Source organism: Pangasianodon hypophthalmus, chromosome 2 (assembly GCF_027358585.1).
Source record: "Pangasianodon hypophthalmus isolate fPanHyp1 chromosome 2, fPanHyp1.pri, whole genome shotgun sequence".
NCBI classification, from domain to species: domain Eukaryota; kingdom Metazoa; phylum Chordata; class Actinopteri; order Siluriformes; family Pangasiidae; genus Pangasianodon; species Pangasianodon hypophthalmus.
The window spans coordinates 14720093-14744224 of record NC_069711.1 but is presented as its reverse complement, the minus strand read 5'-3'; the positions used below and the strand labels follow the sequence as shown (position 1 = coordinate 14744224).

At 37.6% G+C, this 24132-nt stretch overlaps 1 protein-coding gene across 1 annotated transcript; it reads left to right on the top strand.

Moving 5' to 3' along the window:
• The first annotated feature begins 5052 nt into the window (after positions 1 to 5052).
• Positions 5053 to 22541, top strand: vstm2l (V-set and transmembrane domain containing 2 like). Its single transcript, XM_026913225.3, has 4 exons — positions 5053 to 5451; positions 15475 to 15644; positions 16463 to 16507; positions 18706 to 22541. The coding sequence occupies exons 1-4, from the start codon at positions 5325 to 5327 to the stop codon at positions 19285 to 19287; spliced, it is 924 nt and encodes a 307-aa protein (XP_026769026.1). The 5' UTR covers positions 5053 to 5324; the 3' UTR covers positions 19288 to 22541.
• The last annotated feature ends 1591 nt before the right edge of the window (positions 22542 to 24132 follow it).

Below are 24132 nucleotides of genomic sequence, written 5' to 3'. Positions count from 1 at the left end.
CGGATGGGGGATACCTGTGGCTTGTCATCCTGGAAGAGATCACTTCCATCAGGAGTGTCATATCAGCAAAATGCCCCCAAAAACAGAGCTGCCAGTTTTCCTTTGATTTGTATATCTGTATATGTGTACCCATATGTAAATTAGGAATTTCTAAACCTTAAACCTCCTAGGACCCATGGGGGTTCAGACTTACATTCCTTACACTTGCGAAGGCATTACCTTTACTATTAGTTTCACAGTAGATAGTCATGGATGGCAGCTCATCGGTTGAAAATTAATCCCGGCAAAACTGAGCTGCTGTTCATCCCTGGAGATGCATCTCCATGTTAGGATCTTGTGATCTCCCTGGACAACTCTCAGATCTCATCATCTGTCACTGCACACAACCATGGGGTAACCATGGACAATCAAAGTCCTTCTCACCTCACATTGCCAAACTGACATGCTCATGCTGGTTTCTCCTTTACAATATCAGAAGGATTCATCCAATTCTATCCACTGTCTTGTGCCTGTTCAGTCCTTTGTTATTTCGAGACTGGACTACAGCAACTCACTTCTGGCAGGTCTGCCTCTGTGTGCCATTTGACCTCTGCAAATGATCCAGAATGCACCAGGATTCTGGAAGGTTTTTAATCTTCCAAAGTTCCCCAATACTACCTGTAGCTGCTTGCATCAATTTTAAAACACTGATGATTCTCTCAGGGTACAAAGAAGGCATGCATCTAGGTTCTTCTCTGCTCTGGTGCCTACAGTAGGTGGTGGAATGAACCTCTTCTAGACTGGCTCAGGATCCACCATGACCCTGACCAACATAAAGTGGTTAACGAATGAATGAATGAATGAATAACATGCTTTGGGGTGAACAACTGACTAATAAGATGATAGATAAAGGGGTAAAGTAATCAGGCAAATGATATGCTCTCTTTGCCTCTTTAGGACCCAGCATGCTGTAAAACATTGTGGTTCCTATCTCTCCAGCTCCCACATGACCTATAATATTGCATTATGTGTCTGGCCCCTCATTACCATTTAATCACTAACTCATTAAGACTGTGAAAATCAGCAAAGCTGTCACACTGGCCAGTCAATTACTTTAATTGATCAATTAAAAGCTGAGGTGCAAAAAAAATCTCCAAACAGCTAGCAATGCAGCCATAAGGGACTAAATCTATACAACCATGAAATAAATTTCCCTTTGTTAACTCAGTGATATTGAACAGCCTACAGGCTTGCCTGCTAATATAGAGAGGATAGTGACAGCCTTGTGGAACTGGCAGTAATGCATTGCAATTCAGTCTTTTCATTCCTGTTGTTTATTTTTGTTTTTAATGTGCTTAATAGATTTGAATTGACATCCTGTCTTGTTTTCCTTTATGGAAAGTGTGATAAGCACACCGGTAAACTTTGTTCTCAAGGGACAAGGTTTTTTTTGGGTCTTCTACCCTCTGTCTTTACTTATACACAGATATGTTTATTTATTGTTTGACTATGTATGTGTGGTCTGACATCAGTGTCTCCCTGTACGTGTATGCATTTTTGTTTTTCATGTGTGCTTACAAAACACTATGGCACTGAGGAGAAGACTCATCATACAAGACCATCACAATACGAGACTAGACAAGACCTTACACCTAACCTGAAAGGAGAGTGATTGATGCAGCACATCATGGGTCTCACACATTCCTGGTTTCTCCTTGTATCAGATATTTCTGCAGTCAGATCCGGACACACCTACACTAGCTTACTCTCTATCAGAGCTACATATACAGTATGTCTAATACAGTACAAATGAGCACAAGAATAAATTCCTGCTTTACTCTGTAAAAATAGTGCCTCACATTAGTGATATTTTGCTTCTTTTTTTAATGATAAAAAAATTACACATTTTACTTACTTGACTGATTTGAAAATGCCAATCAATAATCAAAAGTAAGTGGTTCTCAGCTTTTAGCCCTATCAAACTGCCTTGCAGAATTTTGGGGGAAAAAAAATTACGTTGTGTGCATAGTTAAGTGCACAGTTTTTGCAACGTATGGAATCAATTAATTATGCTGACAATTTGCCCTTCATTTTACAACAAAGATTATGCATGATGGTAAAAAAAAAAAAATAAATAAATAAATAAATTTCCTCACAAAATAAGGATGTTTAATTAAAATAAATTGAATCATGAATTAAAAACCTTACAGGTCATTTTGAACATTAACAAAGATTCCCAAAATATCATCATTTGATTATTGGAATGAAGGTAGAGAGAAAGAGACAGAAAGGAGGAGAGGGTGGCATGGGAGTGAGACATTGTCCACTTGGTATCTCGGGCTGTAGGGGTTGAGGTAATTCGACAGTAGTGGCTATCAAACAGGTAGCCTGAAATTGGGCTAGAAATGAGGGCTCCATCTATTCGCCACAATCACTGACCCACAAAACACCAGCAGGAATTCCTATCACCATATTTCATTTCCTGCTCTGCTCCAGTGGGTGACAGGTGCAGAGAAGAGAGAGAAAGAGAGAAAGAGAAAGAGAAGAGGGGTAACCTCTGTGTGTGTAATTGGCAGTGCAGCAGAGTGCAGAAGTGGAAAGATATAGTTTCCTTCCGTAGAAAATGGTATGCCCAACTTTTTGGATTGATAACCTCTTATTTCTTTGTAAATGTTGCTGACATATGGATAGACAATCTCTGCTTCTTTTGGTATAGCAGTTATTCAGTTTTTTCTTAATGGAGACATTTTTCCTTATTGCACACATTTATAAATTTTTTTCATTTCATGTAGTCAGTGAATACAGTGAAAACTGATATTAAATAGATTCTAGAGTCAAAATTAATCATGTTCTCTCTGTGAGTACAAAGATCTATTAAATCCACCCATCCACACTTTGCCCCTCCAATCAGGTGATGTTACGCTTAACAGTTACTCTACACTTGAACATGGAATATTGTTGCTTTTTAGTGCTGCTTCTATGCATTGGTCTTTGGGTATTTGAAGTTCACACAATGCCCTTGGTTCCCTATGTCACTTTGGTTCAGACACTCAGGCTCAGAATTCCATAGTCATGTCCTGAAAACATGGAGTGATTGGCAAGAACCAGCTCAGCAGCTACTTACTTGTAGTCACATGAATTGATGGAAACACTTATCAAAAGAGCTGTGTTTTGCGTAATTAACCTCAGTCATTGTTTCCTTTCAGCAAGCTAGAATACGGTGCCAAAAATGATGTCACCTTGCGATTACAAATGGACTGTACTTGATCAGTTCCCATTTAAGACACAGACAAAACTGCCACAGTTGTGCTGCTGCCACAGTATCAAACTAGTGAGTGAGTAAGTGAGTGGGCGAACAGTTGAACAGTAAACTGGTGAATCAATATGTTGTTCAACAGAAGGCTGCCACAGTCACGGTGTGACCATAGAACAATCAGAGACAGAGAAGTGCCTTTAAGAGCAAAGCCCCCCCACCCCCCCACCCCAAAAAAAAAAAAAACATGAATGATGAGGCCTCTTGGCTTGAGGTGAGTGATATGTGTGAAGAAGGTGTCGAGTCAGGGTACAGTTCAGGAACTGAAGAGCTAGACTTTCTCCAAGGTCCTAAAGTGGTTTCTCTCACATCTTGCTGAGTGTAAAACCTGTGGATGCAATGAATCCAATAATGGGTCCTTGATGTTTTCACATATTGGCCTTGTGCTGTTGTGGTCTGAGAGTGCTTCCCACAATGTCTTATACCTGCCAAGTGACATAATTAGCTGTCTGGTTTACAATGGACTTGTAGCCTTATTGATGAGTGCACTGTGTCCAATAATCTAAACACTGGGGAAGACAGTTACAGGAGGCATGCAATGTTAGGTCAGAGATTCTAGAGCATTAGGGCTACAGGTATATAAGGCTGGCTATGATCCTCATGCCTAAGTGTGAAACCCACATTCAGTACTGTCATGTACTGCTTCACAGCACTAAGCATGTAAATGCAGAATTTCACACTGATGAAAACATAGCTAAGGAGGCTGTTGCTTTGCATCTCTGACATTACACCCCCCCCCCCTTTTTTTTCAGGGAATGGCGGTTGCAAAATTTTCAAAAAGAAGTTAATTTTTTTTTTTTTATTCAAATGTAAAATTCCATTTTAATTAGCTAAATAAGGCAATAGAATGATAAGTGTTGCTGTATATCGGCCTTTATTTAGAACTGATTGTGATACAATCTCATTTTTTCTATCTCAAAAAATGTACTAATCAACTTAAGGAAAATGTCAACTGGCAAGTGATGATTAACTATTGAAATTTGTCCTGATGTGGCATTCCTCTGATACTACAGCTATCAGGATTAATATTAAGTAGCTAGGTTACATTCGTCACACTTCTCCTTCATGGTATCCTGCTATGGCACACATTTTGTGGACAGCACATCCACACTTTGGTGGCTGCTCCTTGCTTTCTCAAATGGGAGCATCAGTGCTACCTGATGAAATCTAATGTTTGCCCAGAAAATCATCTTACCAATCCATCAAGTCAATGCTTTATCAAATAAAATACTGAAGTATAGAAAATGAACTGAATAATTCATTTCACCTTTAGCATATTGTTTAATTGATTGCTGTTGTTTATATGGATGCAGGTGATAATGAAGTCAGGCAAAACATGGGGGAGGCTTTACATGGTCCAGCAATGGAGAAACTGCAGTAGGGTCACCACTTGTTATTTTGGACAAATGTAAAGGGCCACTTGAAAGCAACTAACCCCAAATGATTTTTGTTCCTAGTCTCTCTCGCTCTCTCTCTCTCTCTCTCTCTGTCTGTCTGTTAATAACAAACTACTGATGCAAATAAATAATCCAATAAAGACTCAGTCATCTTTCCACACAGCTAATTGTTTTAGTGAACATTCAATTCTGTGTAATTTTGTGAACGACCATTTATCCCATCTTCACAATGAAATGTCTCTAACACACACTCCTGCATGTTTGATAAGTTAATCAATTCCACACCGTTTCGCACGTGGATTTTAAGTCAGTATCTCTGTGCGTCATACATATTTAATGAATTAATTAGCACCTCGTATCACTCCGCCTAACTGATTTTCCCGCAAAGTCCTGCCCACACACACCTCCCTCCTCCTGTTGATGATGTTCCTACGCCACACACTCTTACCGCTCGGTAGTTGGTGAGCGCTGGAGAGAGCTGAGACGAGAAACTGAGTTTCTTTAGGGGAAAAAAAGGCGTATTAACCTGTTTTCGGCGTCCCAGGAACTTTGGCCTGATGATATAGTGCCTTTGGAAGGAGTGTAAATCTGACACTTTCGCCGCCACATGTGTGCGTGAACAAACACAACTCTGGATGAAAAGCCGGCTAAACGAAATGGGTCCGTTGGCAGCGCTGCTGTGGATTTCACATTACGCGGGACTTTTTCTTCAGCTGAACGCGAGTGGGGATGTGGAGGGTGACAACCATGTATCTGGTAACGGTAAGCACTGTCCAGGTTAGTTTGAACACACGCGTGGCCTCGCGCGGTGAGTAAGGATCTTGGTGTGAAGGGGCGGGGCTTGATAAATGAACGCTAATAGCGCTATTGTCTACTTCGTTATATTTAATCATATGAAGCGGACAGATGAGTTCGTGCTTTCAGCGCCATTCCCTCTCATTTACAGGCGTAATGTATTAGTGAAGGAGAGTTGCTGCTTCTACTGCTAGAAAAAACTGGCATAATTTCAGTGGGAAAGAAGATACTTTGCTCTTTGTTTTACTCGTTCCTTCTGCACAAAATGAATATTTGTTTAAATGAATCCAATTTACAGTCTGCTAGTGCTTCCTAAATACTCTCTGGATTAGATGCAACCGAGATACAAAAGAACAAAGAAAGAAGCCCTACCTATTCACTAACAGCCCTGATATCTGCTAATCATGCAGATAGTCACACTGATATTGTTGCACAATGGTTTGAGATTCTACTGAAATAAACAAAAATAACTAATACATTCACTTTGATTTACTGATCTTTATTTATTGGTACAGCTGTTGTTTCATTTCTTTCTTGTAGACTTTCTATAGATTCTCAATATTCTGTAGATTATAATTATATTTAAATTGAAATGAAGCATATTATATATTAACATATTATATAGCAACATATATATTTCCTACAAAATGTTTGGCTCATAACTCATTTCAGATTATAAAGGATCTGTACAGATCTGTTCCCCTTTACCATTCAGGTTTTAGAACTGCCTTGTGCTATCTGAATAACTGTATCTACCAGCTATGTTGAGGCATTGTATTCTCAGTTCTTATTGATTGAGTTATAGTTCACCCAATTTACCATAAAGATTAAATCAGTGCATTAGTTGTTGAACCATAGATTAATATATTTATGATAAAAGGAGAAAATTAGGTGGCAATGCAACAGACTCTCCTCAAAAGCCAGACTGGAAAAAAAAAAGAACAGTTTAGAGTTCAACTATGGTGTTTGTTACAGCATTTACATGTATTATTATTACTACCACTACTACAAATATAGTTATATTTAAATAAGGAAAACCCACCTGTGAATTATTTTTTATTTTCTATGAATGTTTTTTAATGGTGAAAAGGAGACTGCATACTTGTTAGAGACTCCTCTTTCCTTAGGCTATGAAACATACTCAATACAAATGGTGACAACAGATTAACTGTCATGGATTTGTTGAAATAAATCAGTTTGTGATCCTTCTATTGTGAGTCCAATAAAAATTAGGGTTCAGCTTAGTCTTAACTGCCATGTATATGTGTGAAAAATGCTTTAACACTTTATTTTTTCCTAACTATTGTAGGTTAATGTTGTAATGTTAGAGTAAGAGTGTGAAATAAGAAATTATATTATTGAGCCAGTGTTCATGTGATGAGATGATGATTGCACAAACGTTACCGTTTGCTATGACCATGGTAGAGTCATCATCTTTACTACAATAGGATGAGCAGAAAAGTTCCACTGAGAGTCCCTGAGAGTCCCTGAGCTGCCAGAAAGAGTCATCATTCTAAAGGAAAAGAGCTGAAGATAAAAAATGTTAGATGTTAGATTCCACACCTCCGCAGCAGACTTGTCGGCGTATATATATATATATATATATATATATATAGGTTTTTTTTTTATGCAACAGCAATCATACACTTAGAAATTTTATGACAAGTGTAATATACAATAATCTAACAAATCTTCTACAGTAGATCTGCAAGACAGTATTGTGACAATGTGATAGTTAATTAGACTATTTTTGCCATATTAGAAATATATTTTCCTGAATTAATTATGTTTTGAAATCAACTTTTACATTTAATTTTTCTACAAAGAAACATAATTAATGACTCCCCAATGTGTACTACATTGGAAGGGATATTGGACCATTTGTACATTAAGAAACTCATTCCTTGGGTTTTAATAGAGTTTGGGTTTCAGTAACTTTCAATAGAGCTCAAGTACATGATGACCATAGAAAATGCTGATTTTCTACTCACCTAACCATTCCTAAATTTCAGTCAGCATATTGGGCATACTGCAGTCTCCCATAGCTGGTTGTCAGAGACAAACAGATTTCTACCAAAATAAATAGCAGCTTTGAAAATTCCTGATTGATTTTTCCATTTCACTGATCTTTACAAGGGCCCCAGCAGTGAAGCAGCTCTGGAGATTTAAAACCCACCATTTTATTTTTCCCTTTCTGATGTATGCCTCCCTTCTCATATGCCAGTTCCACATAATAATATAAACAAAATCTTAAGCTGTGATCATATATGGCATAAGTACCAACTTCCCCATCATGTTATTAATAATATCTGAAAAACTCTAGCAGAAAATGACATAAACCATAGCAGAAAACGCTTTGAAAAGTTTCACATGTTTCCACTGTCCGCATGGGTGCAATTTGTTTTTATTTGTTTGTTTCTTTTCCATATCCAAGTGTGTATCCATGTGGACACAGGAGGAACATTAGAAACTCCACAAAGATGGTAACCCTGCCTCTAGATCGAACCTGTTATCATGTGAGGCAGCAACGCTAGCCACCGTTCTCACCACCCTGTCCTGCATATGTTTTATATTTTATAAATATAGGAAATTTTCACATGGATAATGTTAAATTTGTAGGGCTTTTGAGAGATTTTAATAACCTTGACAGAAACTATTTTCAGTTAACTCCTTAAATTTTTACTGCACTCACTTCAGAATGCATTATTCATTAACTACTATGAATTATTCAGCAAATTTGAAACCAGTAGAAAATGTATGTAGTCAAAAGTGAGGAATATGAGGCTGGACTATAGTTGTCGGTTAAAGGGATTAACATGGCATTAACTTAACTATGTTTTTATTTACCAAAAATGTTTAAATTTAACTAAATGATGAGATGACATAATATGTAATACTAACTAGGAAAGAATATTTGCTCCCACCTCCACCCTTGCAAGAGCAAGAGTCAACAAAGAGCTCAGACTGTTGGAATCATTTACTTTTGATGTTGTGTATTTCTCAGAGGTGTTTTTAATCTTTCTTTTAATCCTCCTTACTCTCTTATTCTCTGCTTCTTTCTTAGGCATTTGTCAGATCTGGTCTGACAAATTGCCTTAGCAGGAGTAGGTTCTTTCCTCAATTAGAACAGCCAGTCTGTGACGTCCAGCCCAATTTGTTTTCCCTCCTCTAGCACACCCGGTTCAACCAGTTAATTACCAGCAGCCAGTTTGGTCAGGGTGTAAAGTCTGTATTAACCATATGTACATTGAGTGTAGTAGCTATAACTACTTATAACTATTATAGCTTATAATTAGTATAATTATTTGTGCGTAAAATAATCATAGATCAAACCTTATAGCCTTCCTGCTGCTCCAGAATTTTGTCCTTTACATATTCAAGCACAGATAGACATCCCCTGCTGTGCCTGACCTCTCCGAGTGCTTCCTGACCTTACTTCGTCAGTATATAGGTCTTACTCCAACAGTGATTGGTCCTTCACCTTGAGCTGCAGCTTCCATACCAACACCAACACCTCCTGAAGCATCTCACTGTTTTTCCTCCCATATTATACTACTCTGTCAAAAAATATGCAAAGAGACTGTGAGCTCTATTTGTGTCTATTTGTTTCTCTCATATAATCACACACATACACACACAAACCACACAACCACGTCAGTCAGTTAGAGGCAGGTTATTATTCAGTGTCCAAAGGAGCAGAGATCCATGTCAAATTATTTGTGTATACCAGAGCCCTTGTCACAATATGTGACTCTGTCTTTGCTACATATCTCTATTCCCCAGGAGCATCTAACAGAATGTATGTACTGAAATAAAACAAAAAAAAAACTAAATAAATACAAGCAGGAGTATGTGTTATTCTTGTTTACCTTTTATATGTATTAACATTATTAAAAACTTGCTTATTTTAAAAATGTATGTTTACGTTAGACTTTCCAGCAGGCAAATTTGTTGTCCCTTATTGTCTGTTATTAAAACTGAAAAAATGGACATGCGCTATTTATGCAAAGATGGACATATCTTCCTGACTTATTTTAGTGTTCTTGTTTAACTTTGTAGACTTGTTACACTAGCACATATTGCTGTTTTATAATCTCACCTGTTTCACCCATGTATTACAGCAGTTGTTTTTGTCTATTTGTAAAGTTATGACAGAGATAATACAGATATCATACAGATGATAACGTTGTCATTACATGCTTTATTTATATTGTAATGTTTCACATTTGGTTATAATTAGGACAGCAGGGTTTTTGGTAGCAGCTTGTTGAACTTTGAATCCTACACCAAATATTAATGACACACTGTGATTGCATTATGTATCGAAGAAAGTACAAAAACACATAATACTGTATATCCAGGTAATAGTTATTGACGGTATGGTATATTTGTATATTGTATTTGTACAGTATGTTCTATATGTCAGAAATCTTAGTTTCTGCTTCTAATGTGGAACACATCAGAAATATAAACATCAAATTCATTATTAACTGTTTTTGTGTTTTTCTTTCATATGTATCATATTGTAATTAACATGCTCTTTTATTTGTGTACTGTAGGTACTCATAAATTTTTAGAAGAATGATATTAGTATGAGTGGAATGAAATCGTTGAATGGTTGGTATGCCTGTGTGTTTACAGGACATTAGGCAGTAGAGACATTTGCAATGCTGCGTCAGTGGCACTGCCTAATTACTGTAATGTCTGTAGGGTCGAGAAAGGCTGTGCATATTAAGAACCAGTGGAGCCACAAGAGAGACAGTTTTTTGTCTTTCTTTCTCTTTGTTTCCCTAATTAGGATGTGCATCCATGACTGTCGCCTCTGCATGCAGAGAAAGAGAGAAAGCTGGGAGATGTTGATTTGTTTTTACTGTACTGGGGCTCATGATTGCTTTGCTATCTTGTTGAAAGTAATTCTCACCCAAATGTCATCACTGTAAATTAAAGTCAGCCAAATACATTGTGAAATAAAGGAAATAACAGGGAGTTGATATAATTCAACCAGGTTTATGGGTCTATATGTCCTTTATGAAGATGTCTGGTGTGCTGAACAGCCTTAAATAATTCGCTGTGAATCACTATGGTCATTTTACTTTCCCCGAATTATTATACACTTACGTAGTGTTGCCTCTCTCTCTCTTTTATACCACTCTCTGGGGTTATAAGCAATTCACTCCTGAAGGGGGTTTGGGGGGGTCGCCTTGCCTGAGTTGAGGTCTTATTGCATTAGCCTCGCTGCAGCCTTCATTTCAATCTGATTTCACATCCTATGCATCCTGTGCTTATTTCCCAGAGTACATAACACACACACACACACACACACATACCCAGGTACCTAAACAAATATTATGACAAAGCTTTCTACATAACAGCATACATGCATAGTAGTGTTTTTCATGAATTGTGTTTCTTGTTTATTTCACTGGTGATCCAGATGTAATCTCATGGCTTTGATTTATTTTTAAACGGCAGAGGTCCTCACATGCAGATGTCATATCTAATTCAAATGACAAATGAATGGGTTTCAATATTTCATTGTACATGTTTCAGCCTCTTCCATAAATGTTTCACTGTATACAGTATTTGTCTGTTTGATGCATTGGGAGAGCGCACCAATGTATTATTGTGCAATAACATGCAGTCATTTAATTTGATTTCATTTGTTGCTGTCATTTTGATACATACGTCTAAGACACCTCTCAGTAAAAGAGATTGATGAACTAATACATAGAAAGTAAAAAAATAATAAATAAATAGCTGGCAGCGTAGTTTTGTCCCAAAAAAAAAAACAGACACAGACAGTACCAACTCTAGCATACAATATGTATAGCATACACTTAGCAGTGGCCAGAAGAGACAACATTTCAGGACTGAATGAAATCAGGAGTGTTGGTATTCATACTGTTATGTACAGTTTTGGCATATGATTACAATTTCCAAAATTATTCATTATGCAAATAAGCTCTGCAACTATGAAAAACATCTATGCATAATTTGTAGTTAAAATTCCATATTTTGTTGTTTGTTCCATATGTTGTTGTACACTTCTATTTCCCAGTTTCATTCCTTTTTCCTCCAGCTTATTGAAGCCAGCCTTGCATGATGCTTAGTGTTTGAAGTGCTTGTCATTGTGTATGAGAATAAATCAGACTGCGAACAGAGACATTGTCATGAATCATGCATGTGCCTTTGGAGGAGTTCTGAGGAAAATTAATTCATGCTTGGGGGTGGAGAAAAGATACGTCTAGGTGTGAAATGGCTTTGGCTGGAATGAGAGATGACAGAATTTATACCTGACTCCCCCATCATCCATAGAGAATAGTTCAGTCTACCCAATCAAGTCCTTTGGGAAATGGTAGACTCCCTTTAGGCTATGAACACCTGCCATACTGTGTGTGTCTGTATCTGTGTTTTTGTTTGTACTGTTTTGCCTCATTATATTCAGCAGGAACCCCTGCTGAAAGAATTGCAGCTACTTATTCTGTGAAATTCTGATAGTGTGTGTAAATGTAACAAAAGTATTCAAACAAACCTTCAATTAAAATAGTATTTCTTTTCATTCTCAGTTATTCCAAGAAAAACATCTAATTATTATTTTTTGTATTAGCTGTACAGGCCTTAATAATTGCCCACCAACATATTTCTCATCCATTATTTACCTAGACTACTCTCTGAACCAGTGAGTGAACTATTTTTCTGTATCCAGATACAGTATTTTGTTAACATTCTTTAATTGAATTTCAACAAAGATTCCAATTACAGCTTCCAAATTTTTCTAGCCATGAAAGGTAATGATTGCATTGTTTGATTTAGTACTCAATTAAAACATGTACAAAGCCAAATTGTTGTGCCATTTTTAAAAAATCAATTACTTGTTATGGCATTTGTATATTTTATATGTATGTATGTTTTAATCCACTATACACTGCAGACGGCTACCTATTACCTATTTTCATTAGAGGAAAGCTAAGTAATTTCTCCAACTGATAGAATGGAATGGGTCCACACAGGTTATTCTGAGGTATTCCTCCCACGTAATTAATGTGTCTTCAAATTTGCCTGCATTGTGCACAACATATGTGACCTGTGGTCTCTGTAATAATAGAATTACTCACGTTCTCAATGTTCAATAATGGTACACGATCTTGGTATATACACCACTCAGTCATAACATTAAAACCACTGTCAGGTGAAGTGAATAACATTGATAATAACAAAGATAATGTAACATTATCTTCTTACAATGGCACCTGTCAAGGGGTTGGATATATTAGGCAGCAAGTGAACTGTCAATTCTCGTAGTTAATGTGTAGGAAGCAGGAAAATGGGCAAGCGTAAGGATCTGAGTGACTCTGACAAGGGCCAAATTGTGATGGCCAGACGACTGGGTCCAAAATGGCAGGTCTCATGGGGTGTTCCCGGTATGCAGTGGTTACTACCTACCAAAAGTGGTCCAAGGAAGGACAACCGGTGAACTGGCGACAGAGTCATGGGCGCCCAAGGCTCATTGATGCACGTGGGGAGCGAAGGCTAGCCCACCTGGTCCAGTCCAACAGAAGAGCTACTGTAGCACAGATTGCTGAAAAAGTTAATGCTGGCTATGATAGAAAGGTGTCAGTGCATCATAGCTATACCTGGGTATAGGGCTGCGTGGCCACAGACCTGTCAGAGTGCCCATGCTGACCCCTGTCCACCTCCAAAAGTGCATACAATGGGCACGTGGGCATCAGAAGGTGGCCTGGTCTGATGAATCACGTTTTCTTTTATATCATGTGGACGGCCGGGTGCGTCCTGCACCAGGATGCACTATGGGAAGAAGGCAAGCCGGCTGAGGCAGTGTGATGCTCTGGGCAATGTTTTGCTGGAAAACCTTGGGTCCTGCATTCACGAGGTTGTCACTTTGACACGTACCTAAGCATTGTTGCAGACCAAGTAAACCCCTTCATGGCAGTGGTATTCCCTTAATGGCAGTGGGCTCATTCAGCAGAATAATGCATCCTGCCACACAGCAAAAATCGTTCAGGAATGGTTTGAGGAATATGACAAACAGTTCAAGGTGTTGACTTGGCCTCCAAATTCCCCCGATCTTAATCCGATCAAGCATCTGTGGGATGTGCTGGACAAACAAGTCTGATTCATGGAGTCACCACCTCGCAACTTACAGGACCTAAAGGATCTGCTACGAAAATCTTGGCGCCAGATACCGCAGCACACCTTCGGTCTTGTGGAGTCCATGCCTCTACAGGTCATAGCTGTTTTGGTGGCACAAGGGGGACCTACACAATATTAGGCAGGTGGTTTTAATGTTACAGCTGATCAGTGTATGCACACACATGCACCTACGCACATCAGCCCTATACTAATAACTCATCTTGTCATCAATTTTGTTTAATTATATCTAATTCTGTTTACGGTTCTTTTATTTACTGTAGAGCTCAATTTCGAAGTGTTTTCTAGATGTTGTTCTATTGTAATTGGATTGGAGATAGCAATAGGTCAGGCTCAAGGTATTTGAGCAGTAATTAGGTAAAGAAATTGTATCTAGGCCCTGATCTGATGAGTTGAGTATCAGTTTTCTAAATTCACTTAGATATCACAAAGAGAATGCATTTCAGTCCATTATATATCGAATTTGAACTGAGAAGTCAAGTGTTTATGCCAAAGGCATTTGAGCATTTTTGGGGACAGAGTGCAAAAGCTAATGTAGTTATTTGTGTTGGTTTTGCCCCATTACCAGTGTCTTAAAATAAAACACAAGCAGATGCAGCAGACTTTATCTCTCTGTGCACTGGAAACATGGTGTTTGTGGTACACTTGTGACTACAGTTATTACTGACTCATCTAAAATCAACAGTAGTTATAAGAGCATTAGGGTGAATATCAGTCTTATAAATGAGAGATAAGGGGGGCTTGAACCATTACTCTTTTGCACTCAGTCTGTCCAAGTGTCCTTCTGGCTGGCATGTGTAATAATGAAAATTTATATGGCCTCCAGTTGGGTTCTAGAGCACAGATGTAGCATGTGCACTTGAAACTAGGAACTAGACCCCAACAGTGTTCGCTTTCACAGGCATATTGGCTCAGTCTCGTCTGGGAATAGAGTGGGTTTGATCAGCTTTGTGTCCAAGAGTACTGATGTGATGCAGTATTGGCTTGTATTTACCTCAGTGTATACAGATTGGAACAGGTGGGAAACAATACACAGTAAGAATTTGTATCATCATAACATTCAGTGAGAGTTTCACTGTTATGTTATTAATCTAATCAGTTTAAATCAATCAAGTTAATTAGCTGTGTGTAAGAAAGCTAGCCAAGGTAAGAAAGTCAGCTTCTTTGTCAGGCAGAACAACTTACAAATATAGGCCTATATTCAACCTGCTGTATGATGTATGTAGTTAAGTTGTGCCTATGTATCTACAGAACCTACAAATTTTATTTCATTACTTTTCCCCTTATTTTCTCCCTAATTTGGTCACCTGCCAATGTATGAATGTATGTATGTATGTATGTATTGTCTGGCACTTCAGTTTTTTAAAACAAGCACAGTTATTGAAAGAATGGCATTTCATGAGGATTGTTGCAAATAATAGGACTGTTGAATATGGTTAAAATGTCACATAAACAAATAATAAAAACAAATTTACACATAAGCTCCATGAATTGCTTCCTATCTGATACTAATTAAAGGACAGTAGGAAAGAGATGAGGAGTACAGAATGCTCGACTGTAATTATGTAACAGAGCACTATTGCTGGTTTTACCTGGGTTTGAGTGGCATGCTTTCTGCTGGGGCAGAGCTGTGATCATAGCAGGGTTGCCTCTCTCTACTAATATGATCGCAGTACAGTAATATGAATAATGCCAACACACACATTTCAGTTAACACTAATGTCCCACTCTGGCTTAAATGACAGAACCTCATTTAGCAGAAAAAGACAATGATATTTCATAGGACAAACTATTCTTTTGCTGTCTCTGTCTCTCTCTCAGCTCTTTTCACAGAAGTTCCTCATGACATCATCAGTCAGACTGGTCAGGATGTGGAGATGGCATGCTCCTTCAGGGGTGCAGGCTCTTCTTCAGTCTCGTTGGAGATCCAGTGGTGGTATTTGCAGTACCATAGGGAATGGTCTGAGAAAGCTGCCTGGACAACCAATCAGGTCAGCCTTTTTCTTTGAAACTACATTTGTGCAATTTTTCTAATATATTTTTAGGGTTCATCAAGTAGATATGACTTGGTAAAAACCCTAAATAGTGCTTCATTGTTTTGTATTTGAACAGTGAATTTCAGTATCTATAAACAATATCTAACAACTATATATATATATATATATATATGTATGTGTGTATGTGTGTGTGTGTGTGTGTGTGTGTATATATATATATATATATATATATATATATATATATATATATATATATATATATATATATATATATATATATATATATATATATACACACACATATTTCAGTAAATGTAGAAATACTGTATGTTTTCCATATTCCACACTTACGAATCATCACGGATTGAAGATGTGTCTCATACCTTATGCCATACGATGTACACAATCATTAAAGTCTTGACTGCTCTTATACATGGTAAATGATTAATAAAAAGTACAATGGTCCTGTACCCTCTCTGCCACTGTTCCTGACATAGAGAGTAATAACCCATGAAGCCTAGCAGGAGCCACTCCAATCCCCAATTACTGATTATTGCCCAGAATATGGGATCATAGCATGCTGCCTGGTTCCCCTAAATGTGTGAACAGCAGCCAGCTGGTGTCCTGCTGAAATAACCCAATGTAATTAGTACAGTCAGCAAAGAGGAAACAGCTTTAGAGTACCCCCCTCAGAGTGAAATAGTTGTCATACATTGTTTTCCTGATGTGTTGCCTTATGTGCTGTATTTATATGGTATACTAGCATTCTCATTCTTATTTCATTTACTCCCATTTATTGCTTCTCATTTCAGGTCGTTCCCATTGAGGAATTGACGAGGGATGCTACTAAAATAAGTGTGAGTGGAGAATGTCAATATTCAGGATTTATATCTGTTAAAAGAAATGTTTGAGTAATCATCCTTACTTGTATTCTAAAATATCCATAAAATGTCAAATCCTATTAATCACCTCCTTTTTTCATGGTCCAAGAGTAGCTCACACTGCATCTGAGGTGCAGAAATGAACCCTAAATCTGCAAGCTGATTGTGACTGTATGAAATGTCTACGTTGTCCAAGAATACTCTAGTAGTATTTAGCAAAACAAATAAAATAAACCACATATGATACTCTAACCTTAATGTTAAACATATGGGGAAATTCTATAGTTCTATTTAAACACTATTTTTAAAACCTATAAAAACATTTTATGTAGTAGTGGTTATTCGCCAAACACTATTAAAAATGATAAGATTGTAATTATAAACTTACACAAAATTATACAAGTGCACCCATAGTTAATCCTCCCCTGAAGAGAATAACTGCTCTAAGCCCCTTCTTGTAATGTCTAATAAAGTTTTAACAAGGCTTCACTTGTAAAGGGATCTTGGTCAGTTCTTTCATTTGCAGGCTCACAAGCAACAAGCTCATTATTGCAGGCTCATTTTAATTCTTAAGTATATGCATGTGAACTGTCCAATTCAGACCATAGGTTTTCAGCAGGGTTCAGATTTGGAGAGTGAGGTAGCCATTGCCAAATACTGAATTTGTTTTCCATTTCAGTGTTGATTTTGGTGCGTGTTCGAGGTTGTTAATTTTTTCCATCTATTGCCAAATCTTAGCCTCCTGGCAAAAGCAGCTAGGTTTTTTAGCAAAGATATCCTGCTATTTACAGAATTCATGTTGCAGTCAATCTTTATAAGAGTAACAGGACCACTTGCCACAAAACAGTTCAAAAGCATCAGTGATGTATCGCCATATTTTACAGTGGGGTTCTTGGGACTTTTGAGACATGTCAGATTTCAGCATTTTTTTTATCTTCATGTGTCCAATCCTTCAAAACAACTAATTGTTGTGGAGATTGTCTATATGTTCAGGTTCAACTCTTTTGTTGTTGAAAGCTCTTCAGTTTCCCCAGTGGTAATGAATTAAAAAGGACATGTTCAAAGGCAGTAATTAAATTCTTGGAGACTGAAAAAATATATATATTTTTAAATTAGCATGCCAATATATTTATTTTAAATATTCTTTAGGAGTCCCAGTATCCTATTTACACCATATGGCCAAAAGTTTGTGGCTACCTGACCATCACACCCATATGTGGGCCTTCCCCAAACTTTGGTATAGGATTTCTTTGTATGCTGTAGCATTACAGTTTCCCTTCACTTGAACTAAGAGGCCCAAACATGGTCCAGTGTGACAGTGCCCCTGCCCCTGTGCACAAAGTGAGGTCCATGAAGACATGGTTTGCCAAGTTTAGAGTCGAAGAAGTTGGGCAAGTGGCAGCTCAGTGGTTAAGACGCTGGACTTCTGATCGAAAGCTATTACTGCTGGGCCCTTGAGCAAGGCCCTTATAAATGTGATAATTGTAAGTTGCTCTAGATAAGGGCATCTGCCAAAATCCCAAATGTAAATATAAGAACTCGAGTGGCCTGCACGAAGCCCTGACCTCAACCCAACTGAATATCTGTGAATGCAGACTGCACCCCAAGCCTCGCCACTCGAAATCAGTGCCTGCTCTTGCTGAAAAGCTACGCTCAAATGTAAAGCCTTTCCAGCGGAGGTTATTATAACAGCAAAGGGGGACTAAATCTGGTGTGGGATGTTCAACAAGCACATATGGGTGTGATGGTCAGGTGTCCAAATACTTTTGGCCATATAGTGTATACACCACATATCTTTTTGATAAAATATATTTTCGTTAGTGGAAAGGTAAATAGATTCTTTAACTGTTAGAATGGAAAATTTAAATAATATACAAATACTTTTGCCCAATCTGTTGAAGGGTGCCAAAGTCTAAGTTTAATCTTTTTAAGTTTTATCTTTTACTAAGATACAGTACGGTTAAGGCTGTATCTTAACCATAACAGCTGACTAACACTAAAGGTGAAAATAAATTCACAGAATTCATCTGTTCTTGGCTTTTAGGTTTTAACCACCGTTTTGTCTTTACTTTGGGTTTTAAAAACCTAATTTTAAATTTAGATAGGTTTGAGGATAAATTATTTAAAATGCCTCTTTCAGGGTTTTAAGAGTCTTATTTAATATTTCTGTAAAGGTGGTGAAGGTGGCTGGCAGCAACATCTCTCACCGGCTTCGCCTGTCAAACGTTAAACCTTCAGACGAAGGCATGTATGAATGTAGAGTGATCGACTTCAGCAACAACCGCATACAGCACTACAGAGTGCGAGCTTACTTGCAGGTACAGCCACCAGGCCCTGACTCACAGCTCCACCAGGAAGAAATCCTGCACAGCAAAGAGAAGAATCTTCATCATGGGAAACATCATTTGCACAAGGGGGACAGTCAGGTCAGAGTAAGAGATAAGCACAATAACAGAGACCAAGAGCTGCAACATGAAGACTATATGCTTCATCAGATTGATCATCACAAGAGTCATCATGGGCTTCAGGCAAATGAAGGAGGGAAGAAGGACTCGCCTTCTGCTCTACATCACGGAGATCATAACCTAAGGGAGCATCAACATCTCCATGAAGGGAATAACCATCAGGTGAACAAACACATACAGTCAAGCAAGAAGAGGGAAACAAAAAGTCACCAGTCAGATGTGAAAGGGCATAAAGAACATGCTACAGAGTTGCATTCCAATGACTGTTCAACCAATGACTGTATGCTCTAGAGCAGTACAGAGGAAAAACAAGCAAACAAAAAGAGAAAATAGGAAATAAAGACACTTTTCTAAGTGTTGCAAAAGAAAGGACAAAGAAGTAGAAGAGAATGAAGGGAAAGTCAGTGAAAGTTGTGCATGTAAATGCATTATCATAAGAATGTTCATTAATTTCAAAGAGAAATGTTGAAGTTTTTTTTGTACCAAAAGTGTTAAAACAGCAGTAAATGATCTGCAAGAAAAACATTAACTATCAAAATCTGAAAAAGATGGTGCAAATACAAAATAATAAGAATACAATAAGACTAAATTGCTAAAATAAGATTAAATTACAGTTAGTATTTCAAAAGTTTGCGCTTCTGGAATTTTTTCGTTTATTTTGACTTCAAGCACACTTTTTTCACAGGTGGGTCTTAGAAGAAGGAAAAACGTTTAAGTACCTATTGGCCAACTAGAATTTACCAGAGTGACTGGTAAAATAATCAAGAATAGCCAATTAATCATTACCAGTTGATATCAGTTACATTTGCAGTAGCCTATATAGATATAACGCATATAAGTACATGCTAGCTATAATGTGATATCATCCTATTTAGCTGCTTTTTACCATGTGATAACTTCATAGCATGGAGCAGTTTAATTATTTATCAACCATTATACCACAGCGCTATTGAATTCTTTAATCTAGTTGGTCAGAAGGTGTTCAGGAATCACACAGGACAGACCATGCTATTATATGAAAATTATACATGCTGGGGTGATGTGATACAATCTGATGCGAAGCGGAATTGGATTATTTTCACTTACACCAGAGAAATTTGCCAACAATTACCAATTTATTTTATTAATCAATTTAATTTATTAATAAACAGTGTCATTTATTATTGCACAATACATTGCACTTTTTAATAGTTTATAGTTAGATTAATGTTGTGGAATGTCCACAAGACAAGTTAGTTCCTAAATCCATTGTTCATGTTAGAGCTTGAATTACTGTGCTGTGCGGTTATACATAAATAATACATGCCTTCTGACCAATCAGATTTGAGAATTAAATCCTGCTGTGGTATAATTTTATATTACAGCAGGGCTCTGAAAGTTGTCTCATATTCCACAGCATTAAATTGTCATTACATGTCATTGATTAATGCATTAAAAATTGTAATTTAAATTTAAAATTGAAATTGTTAGAGTTGTTGTAGTATAAGAGGAATAAAACATGTTTATAAAGGACATTTCGTGTCCAGCTGGGTCACACCACCCCAGCGTGAAACTTATTTTCCTAAAACAGCATGCTGTGTTCTGTTTTATTCCATACGAACTGTCCTCAAAGACATAAATTATGCCTTGGACCAAGAAAGAACACTATAGATATGCCAAACTAAAAATGAGTATAGATACAAGATCAATTTAGCTGATTAGCTGACTACTTTTTAATTGAATTTAATTTAATTAAATATCCAACTGGATAGTGTGATGCCACCCATATTACCATGTATATGTGCATCCGCAAACAAGGCAGTAGCTAATAAAATAGTGCTTATACACTCACCATGCACTTTACTAGGAACACACGTACACCTATTCATTTATGCAATTATTTAATCAGCCAATTGTGTTGCATTAGTGCAATGCATAAAATCATGCAGCTTCAGGTAATGTTCACATCAACCATCAGAATGGGGAGAAAATGTGATCTCAGTTTGACTGTGGCATAATTGTTGGTTCCAGTCAGGCTGGTTTGAATATTTCTATAACTGCCGATCTGCTGGGATTTTCACGCACAACAGGCTCTACAGTTTACTCAGAATGGTGTTAAAAACAAAAAACATCAAGTGAGTGACCATTCTGTGGGTGGAAACGCCTTGTTGAGTGAGGTCAGAGGAAAATGGCCATATTGGTTCAAGCCAACAGGAAGGACTCAGTAACTCAAATAATCACTCTTTAAAACTGTGGTGAGCAAAAAAGCATCTCAGAACACAAAACATCAAACCTTGAGGTGGATGGGCTACAACAGCAGAAGACCACGTCAAGTTCCACTCCTTTCAGCCAAGAACAGGAAGCTGAGGCTACAGTGGGCAAAGGTTCTCTAAAATGCGACGGTTGAAGATTAGGAAAAAAATCGCCTGGTCTTTTTCCAGTCTTCAACTGTCAAGTTTCTGTGATCCTGTGCCCACTGTAGCCTCAGATTCTTGTTCTTGGCTGACAGTAACTCTTAATCTGTATCTGCATGATTGTATACATTCAATCATTCAATCATTGTGCTGCCATACGATTGGCTGATTAGATAATTGCATGAATGAGTAGATGTATAGGTGTTCCTACTAAAGTGCTCGATGAGTGTATAACCATATTACGCTAACTGTTAGCTAAAATTGGTGCTTTGGCTTATGGTTGCTAGCTATCTGGAGCACCAGATTGTTGGTGAAGTATCTATTGCTGAAAATATAGGTAAATATTGGTTAAAATATTTCAGAGAAAACAGCTTGTAAAAATTTGATTACAGCAAATTATGTGATTTATATTTAATTATATTATTGTTGTATGCACAGGCTTGGGCTTCATCTAATCAGTTCAAATCAATGAATGGTGCATAGCTACGAGTCAGTGAACTTGTAGGTCCAGTGTATGTTTTCCCCCTTGTTATTTGTATTTGTCACATCTGAAGATGAATGAATGAATAAATCTCGTAATTTTGTTCAATACTTTTGGCACATAATCTAACAGAACTGGATACACTTTATCAATGTGTACTGTATATTAATACACAATATCTCAGTTTATTTACATCGCCAAGGTTTTGTTTCTCAGTGCATTTCCTTCAAACGTGCCTGTTTTTTTTTTTTTTTTTTTTTTTTTTTGTTATGTTATGTTATGCTGGCCTAGCTGATTTGTCCAAAGGCTGGATTCTGCTGGTAGACATCTTTTTTCGGTACCTCTCTGCTCTGCGTCTCTTCAGAATGCTCTTGGTGAGTGTGTGTGTGTGTGTGTGTGTGTGCATACTACATACAGTACAGTTTTGGATAATGACTGTTTATGCCTTGAAATTCAACTAAATTTCCAAACTAGCTTTTGCATAAAGGTTGACCAAAATTAACTGCAGCATAGCAGTGTCAATGTTTTCTGCTTTCATGTTACAGGAAAGAAAAAATAACTCTTTGCCATGTCTCACATTGAATTTGTTCTGCTTTGTATTATATGAACATAGTACATTTCGAAATACCTTTGTGTGTTGATGTAGAAGGACAAAAATATGTAAAATATTAAACAAGTCATTTAAAACTTACAAAGATGTTTGGAAAGATGTTTTTTTATTTTTTGGAATGCTGTAATACCCTTGAAATCCATCAAGTGTGTGTGTGTGTGTGTGTGTGTGTGTGTGTGTGTGTGTGTGTGTGTGTGCTTCAAACTAATAGTGGGGCTGCTAAGTGCAAAATCATTCAGATGATGATACAAACATGAAATTTTGCATGTGGTTCACCTTTAGGCTGCTTATTAAGGAATTAACGTTAGCCAAACGAAAATCCAATATGGGCGTCATTTTTGAAGATGGCCACCAAATTGTTGCTACTGGATGCAATTATCCTTAAATAATCAAAACAAACTGTCCAAGATTAATATTTGAGGGGTCAATTCCTATGTTTTGAAACATGGAGATTCTGGGTTTGTAGGATGGATTAATTCATCATTTTTGGAAGGTTTAAGACATTTTATGTCTCATTTGCCTAATATTTTACTTGATGATTCAGTTTTCATGGTAAGTAGGCTGCATCATTGTGTATTTATTGAACATTAGGAATGCAAAGTGCAGTGCAGCTCAGGCCAAAGCGATAGCATTTGCATCTTCCATGGCATTCAGTCTTACGCAGTTCATCAGTTGTTGGCAACACTTTGCAATAGTTTGGAGAGTTGTCCAGCAAACCTTCCATCCCTCGCCATGTTTTGTCCACCCCCTGTCACTAGGATTCAGGTACTGTGGCCTACATATAGTTCCTGCCTGGAAGGCAGCACGTTTTGCAAGTTGAAGGAGGGCATCTTGAGTTGGTGGAATAGAGTTATATATCCCTTATTTTCTTGCAAACAAGGCCAGTCATGTTTTGTTAATTCCTACAGCAGTACTGGACCTGTCATACATGGTGACTATAAACTTCTCTAAAGTCTGCATATCAGCATCATCAATGACTGGTGGATGTTGGCTAAGTATCGAGAAGACGACTGTGGCCTGATCATTCACATTCCAAGTGTCCCAAGCAGACTTCTTCTGCCTCAAAATGCAGACACTACATCACAACCACTAAAAGCATGGATTCCTCTTGTTTTTTCTGGCCCAAGTACAGAGCAGATTTCATGAACAGGGATCCATTTCAGGCTTTGTCCTTGACACAGTCACACAGCCACAGTTTTGCAAGACTCGGCTCTTTCAGGGATGGAAAACGTGATACTGCTATTACAGACACATCTGTGTCATTTGCTTTAATAATCAATACTTGCTTTGGTCAGAATGATCGTATTTGTTGTTTGGACACCAGCAGTTTCTTCTGCCAGAAAATGAAAGAGCTCAGTTTTGTTGGTGTTGTTTCACAGAAAGTTGTGCATATTATTGGGTGTTTTGGTGAAGTCTGTCATGCTCCTTCTCATTCGCTGCCTTCACTTTATTCTTGCCTCAGACTTCAGACTATATGGAACATAAACATCAAAAACTATATCTGAGCGTTTATATTTGTGGCATAAGCCTTTACTGCATGAACAACATCTTTCATGGAATAGTAACCGGAAGTTTTTGATGCTCAGGGTACCAAGGCATTCATTATTGCTGAGCCAACGATCACAATAGCGTCTGCTGCTGGTTCAACATCT

Coding starts and splice junctions, on each gene's coding strand:
- vstm2l (XM_026913225.3), top strand. CDS start 5,325: ATGAAAAGCCGGCTAAACGAAATGGGTCCGTTGGCAGCGCTGCTGTGG. Junction 5,452..15,474: donor CAACCATGTATCTGGTAACG/GTAAGCACTGTC, acceptor TCTCTCTCTCAG/CTCTTTTCACAGAAGTTCCT. Junction 15,645..16,462: donor CTGCCTGGACAACCAATCAG/GTCAGCCTTTTT, acceptor TTCTCATTTCAG/GTCGTTCCCATTGAGGAATT.